The sequence below is a fragment of the Pavona decussata genome, unplaced genomic scaffold (genome assembly GCF_977016875.1).
Source record: "Pavona decussata unplaced genomic scaffold, jaPavDecu1.1 SCAFFOLD_122, whole genome shotgun sequence".
Taxonomy (NCBI): Eukaryota; Metazoa; Cnidaria; class Anthozoa; order Scleractinia; family Agariciidae; genus Pavona; species Pavona decussata.
The window spans coordinates 67,501-73,861 of record NW_028145536.1 but is presented as its reverse complement, the minus strand read 5'-3'; the positions used below and the strand labels follow the sequence as shown (position 1 = coordinate 73,861).

At 40.8% G+C, this 6,361-nt stretch overlaps 1 protein-coding gene across 1 annotated transcript in view; it reads right to left on the bottom strand.

Moving 5' to 3' along the window:
- Window positions 1-5,239: 5,239 nt before the first annotated feature.
- Window positions 5,240-6,361, bottom strand: part of LOC146469478 (uncharacterized) — a 12,333-nt gene continuing 11,211 nt past the window's right edge. The window contains exon 5 of the mRNA XM_085123087.1: window positions 5,240-5,954. Within this exon, the coding sequence (XP_084979213.1) occupies window positions 5,775-5,954 (180 nt within the window). The 3' untranslated portion in view covers window positions 5,240-5,774. The remainder of the gene's footprint in view (window positions 5,955-6,361) is intronic.

Here is a 6,361-nt window from a genome sequence, read left to right as displayed (position 1 = left end):
CATTCCTTCCATACCTGGAAGAGGTGGTTAGAGAGTTAACTTGAGCAAGAAAATGGTACTTGACTGCAATAAAGTCGTTGTTCACCGAGTGTTAGTACCAGAAAAGCGCTGTGTTTGAAAGAGAACGTTGCGGACGGAATAACCACGGAACATCTGTCCCCCCCCCCCCCCCTCCCAGGAAACAACGTCACTCAATTGATATTTTTTTTCTTATCATATCAAGAAATGATGGGCGATTGGCGATTTATTTAAAAAGATTCATTTTTTGACACTATCCACAAAGAAAAGTAAGGATTTGTACTTTCCATTCCGTATCTTTTGTTTAAAGTTCTGTCACGGCAGGCTTGCCCCTACTACACCCCGCTGCGTTGGGATTTGTTTGGTCACGCAACATGCAAGTATTAACTGTCGACCAAACTCAAAACAATTAAACTTGTTAACCACTGCTTTGGGGTTGATCATTTCAAATTTCTTCGGCTTCGATGACTAATAATCCAGATAATGTTTACAATAAAAATATTTGGTTTAATCAAAGAAAACGATCTTGTGAAGATATGTCTCGGTCAGGTCTTTGGCTCGCTGGTGAATTTATGCGTGACTCGCGCGCGCTTGATACTCAGAAACCGGCGACCGACTATATTTTGAATTAGCACTTTGAAAGTCAATTGCGGGTACTTATCGTGAAAGGTAAGTTATTCTGTTTTTTAATCGTTTCATTTGGTCGTCCATAAGACGCTGTGACAAGAAAACTGGAACTCGTTCCGACGCGAAGACCCCGTAAAGACCATAGTATACCTGCCAACTTTTTCCGAGTCAAACGCGTGAGATTTCTGTCTCGTCATGACCAGGATTTCCGAAAACGTCCGAGCCATTTCCGAAGATTTCCGTCGATTTTCCGAAGACTTCCGAACGTTGCCGAGATGTCCGAAGATATTCCGACGACCTTTGAACACTTATGTTTCGAACAGATTGTAGACATTTGAAAGCTTTTGCGATTGTTATAAAGAGCAAAGAAATGAAACATGACGAATCTGAATTGAAATAAAGTTTTTTTTAGAACAACTCGTCCGGATTTGTGAGTCAGGCGTGAGAAATTGTCCTTGATGCGTGAGATCGCTGTCTTTAGTCTGCAGGCGTGAGACTCACGCATAATGCGTGAGAGTTGGCAGGTATACCATAGACTCTAATTTAAAACAACGTGATTATTTACAGAACTTTTGAAAATTTCCCAAAACTCGAAGGACTCATGCGGGGCGTAAAAGAAAAAACCCATTCCGGTTTTTACACATGTTTTAGTACTATTCTTAGACAACTCACAGCTCGAATGCAGGAGCAATTCGTCACTGGGCACATGGAAAATTATTTGATCGCAACTTGGTGGTAAAATTATATTTTTGTCAGTTTGAAAAAATGCGTGTCTTTAGTGGGATTGTTTCCGTTTTAAGCGATCGCTGAGGAAGCCGATTTGAGCTTAGATGAAGTGTAAACATTTCCCAAATCAGTGCATTAGAGTCAATAAAACGAACCGCTCTTTCCGTTAGCATGCGAGTAATCTTTTGGTGACTGGCAATTCCGCCTTCAATTTGGGCTATTTTTAGGCCACCGGCCGTAAAAATGTATTTTTCCGTCTTTCCGACACAATTAAAGCGGTTTTTTGAAAAAATAAACTGCATCACGATTATCAACTTGGTAGTGCCTAACGATACACGAAATATGACGGAATATTGATTTTTTATCGTGGCCACCATTTGCTCGAAATTTTCAGGCATTGCTTCTTAATACCGCTGTAAAGTTACCTTTGAACCAGACAGGAATGTCTTTTAAATATTTGTTTTTTCTTCTTGAAAAGCTTGTGATGGTATTTAATATACAGGAGCACATTCGCTTCTGATGATGGGGTATTCGCTGCTCCGACCCAGTAAAGGCGAGGGTGATTCTCCCCTCTGCGACTTCTAACCAATAACTTTTCTTTTTAAATCTTTGAGCAGACGCTGTGTGAACGTTTTTATTTTTTTGTTGCACAAAAGAATCAATTGAAAATGGTGGAATAATTTGCTTGTTTGTTTAGTGATTACGGTGGCTTGGAATTCTAATTCTGTCAATTTGTAAGCTACACTCCGCTACAGTGCTTCAAATCATTGGTTCCTGTGACTTTTCAAATGTAGCGTCTGCAATGAATTTCGGGAAGAAAACATTGTTTCGGGAGATTTTACTAATCAGAACAGTGGGGAATCTTTCCGGTGATTGACCGTTTTCGCGGCACTTGCTTCGGTAAGCTGCAAGGTATTCTAGTTTTTTTAGCAACACATTGCCGTGGCCTTAAACGAATTACAGACATTTGAACCAGCGAAGTAGCAAGAAAGGAGTAAACAGCTATATCTATCAAACATCGATTTCATTGAGCATTTGCAGAAGCATCATATAAGGGCTTTAAGCAAAGGCTATCTACAACCTTTTGTAGTCGTTTAAAACATTAGCAAATATTTTCATTTGAAATTATTTGTAGCTAGGAGTATCGAATTTTGACTAAATTTTCCAGTAATTATAGGGAGGTTAAGATTGATCGTTTCCTCTTAAACGGCAATCATCGGCCAGCAGTCTACAGTGCGCCGGAGTTCGCAATATGTACATATGCTGGACTTAAGATTGAGGGTTACTTTTTACCCATGCATGATGGGAAACTCTCAAGAAAACAAGATGGCGGCTGCATGGAGGATAGCATCGCAACTGAATCAAACAAACCTCTCATTTGTCGAGATAACTGACGTTTAAACGTCGTTTTACAGTTGTAAAGCTAGCGGTTGGGCAAAAAATAAATTCTCTATTATTAGTTGCTAGTGTACGGTTCAGAGTGGAGCATTGTATAAGGCACGCGTTTTAATACTGCACACTAGATTACCGCTAGAGCTTGTAATATTTTGTAGTTATTTTTTTATTGTCTTGCCATCCCTCCACGTGTAGGATACCGGGGCGGTTTTTTTTTTTTTTTTTGTCTGTTTTTTTTTTCCTGCATACAGCTAATCTGAGAGCTAAACCGCGTTTAGCTGGATGGTAGTGCAGTTGGGCGGTGAATACATGCAGCTGGCGGTAATTATTGCCTTGTGGGAGGGGAGAAAAGCACATTTTCACTATGGCGTCATTTTACTACAACTATCAGAATCCATCTGATTTTTGTTTTCTCATGCTAATTAGAGCTATTTTTCTTTGCTGTCCACTAATATTAAAAATTTGAATATAAAAAGGAAAACGAAATGAATTCTGGTAGTTGTAGTAAAATGACGCCATCACTGATGAAAATGGCCAATTAGAAGATGTCGTGGTTGGAATTTAACTGCATGAATTTCACGCTTCTCGCGTTGAACATTCCGCTCTTATACAAATCAGCTTTGAGAAGCTATCAATGAGAGGGTCAGATTTGGATAAGGTGAGAAGGTGCAGTGCGTAATCACCTAGTAGTTGACTTTATAATTAGCGAGAGCGTCTGAATGATCAAGATGGCTTCGTTTAGAGGACAGGTAGCGCAAACTCTATGAGCGTTTATTTAAAGACCTTTGTTTGACTTTTGTAACGTCAGGCTGTAATTTGAGTGTCACGATGAGTGTTACGCAATTGCGTGAATTATAAGGGTTTGTATGGGAATTTACGAACGTGTTTTGGAGTCGACAATAAAGGGCATGAATTAACCAAAAATGACTTACCTTCTCTCCTTGATACTTTGCCAGTGTTCGTGTGCCGTATTTTGGCCGTTTCAGCGTGATTCCAATGGGTTTTGGGTTCGCTGTTTTCCTCTATCTATGTATATATCTCCAAGGTTGCTCACTGGCAGCGCAATTAAGGCTCAACAGATCTCCGAATTAAGAAAAGCCGTCTCAGAGTATTAAATTTTTAACAGCATGGAGCTCGAGCGTCATTTCGAACTTCTCAATAAATGCAACAGACAAAGAGTTTGACAGTGTATCCTTTAGAAACGGTTTTTTTCGTCTTTTTGTTTGGCCCATAAATAACAACATCACACGTGAGAAAGCTAAACGTTTTCGTAACAGCAAAACCAAGAGGGAGCAGTCCCCAAATATATCTGTGTCATCGTCATCCTTCAATTCCCCTAGTACACAAAACCTTCAAAAACTCATTAATAATTTATAACCCCATTGACCTATCAAATTGTTGATAAAAAAACACGTGCAGTGACTTTATATTTTTCGCCTCTGGGCGAAAGCCCGAGGAGGTTGCGCGTATTTATACAGAATGTACTTACAGTCAGAATATACAGTTTGTATACCAGATAAAATCTTGATTTGCTCAAACAGTGGCCGCATGGAATCGTTGGGTAATGTGACGATGTAAAGAATGTAAAGAACTCTAGTCACTTTTAAACAACTACTTTACATCGATGCAAAAACCATTGAGACAACTCTTTCGCACAGTCCTCCAACTTTTTAAAGTTTTTTCACAGCGGGGGCAGTTGTAGTGTCAACTATTACTAGTAATATAGTTAGTGAATTCGTGTAATGAAATTCAATTGCGCGCGCGTGCGTCATATTCCCACCGTGCACGCTGATGACGTAAGCAAAATGCCTTGAGAAGAAAGATTTCTCAGTGAGTGACTTCGGATTTTTTTTTTCGGATTCAAAAGAGGAAAAACTTCATCAAAATGCTTAGCTACAGATGGCAACAAGCGAACCAGCTGATGAAGAAAATCCGCCTACTTAGTTTGGGGTCGTTGCTAAGGCGACACACTTTTGGCACGAAACCACAGTGAAAATTACAGTAAATGAAAATCAAAGCGTTTGTTTCATTCATTAGGGACGGAAATCTCTTGGGATGTCATAAAAGCGTATACGGAATCTTTTCTTCTTCTGTGATGCATCATGAACGAGGTCGATACTTTGTAAATAATCATCTATCAATAAGAGAATTAAAGAGAGTCACAAGACGGACCGTGGAGTACAAGAGTTTGCGCCAAGCGGCAAGCGTACCAAGCATAAAAAATTAAGAAAAATTATTGTGCCAATTGGAACCTTGCAGTCGAAGTCGAAACGGATCTCATCGGAAACAGCGATTAACCAAACATAACAGTGAGTAGGCCTAAGTAGACAATAGGCAAGCACGCACATGCAGTGGAAAACCACTTTTTGATGAACATGTGCAGCTTTATTACACACACGCCTCGATGGACGAGGGACAGCTAATCTTCTCATTGTCGTACTCCCAATATATCAGCCTCATCCCCAGGGCTAATCGCGCTGATTGAGTTTGCCGAGCTGCCTGTCTGAGGCTTGGGACCCAGAGCGATAGCGCAATAAGCGCGTCTTCTCGATCAGCTTCCAGGGTGACGTGACGTTCGATCGCTTACAAAGAACGATTGGGGACGAAGCTGCATTCGTACAAATTATAATTACTTTACTACACTTAAAAACATTATACTGCAACCGACAAGTACAAAATCCAGCTTTAGGAAAAACGCAGTGACGAAAAAAAAGAACGGCCACCGTGTCAACTATGAATGCACGGGAAAAAAAAGCTTTCATGCAAGCAAAAGTCGTTAAAAAGTTAAGTAATGGCCATGAAACTAGGACTATTTTTTTTAAGGAGTTGATTACAAACTTGAATGATTCTGAAATGTTGAAGTCCTATTCTAATGAGTGAGTCCGGAGTGGCTCTACTTTTGACACACCTGATCGGATACCTACTCTAAAAGACGCTTACTCAAGTATTGGTACAAGACTAAATTACAAAACAAAAGACCGGATCAGGTTGTTTGAGCCACTTGATGTCTACTGCTTTTTTGGGGCACCACAATCTGGACAAGGGGCTCCTGCTGCCGGGGAATAAGCCTCAATTGGCTCCTGCCCTGGGTAGCCTTGCTGCGGTGGATACCCCTGGTGGGTGGTCACTGTGGTCTGTGCTACCGCCATCGGATATTCCGGCTGCTGCACCACGATCATACTAGTAGGCTGTAGAATGAAGGGCTATGTTAGCGGCTCAATCAATGTTGTTATAATAAAGAGTAAGGAGATCAATAAAAGCCCTTTGAACCTTGCTTTCTTTCACTGACAACTGGGAATCGATGGATGAGTTGGAATTAAGGCGAAGAGAGCAGAGGAGCTAAAGCGCAGGAAAAGGTAGGAAACAGTGAGCGGGAGTAGGGGACAATGTAACAGCGAGAAGCGGCAAGTTTGGGGAGGAGGGCAGGGGAGAAAAGTAGCAAGGGGTAACTCGTGAATGCGCGCATGCGAAACGAACGAGTTATAGCGATGGTGGACTTTTTCACTTGGTTGGTTGGTTCTGTCGTTACCTTTCGGGCATGCACAGTGAATGAATTTTAAATTCAATTAGTGGAAAAAAACACGCGAAAATTTTC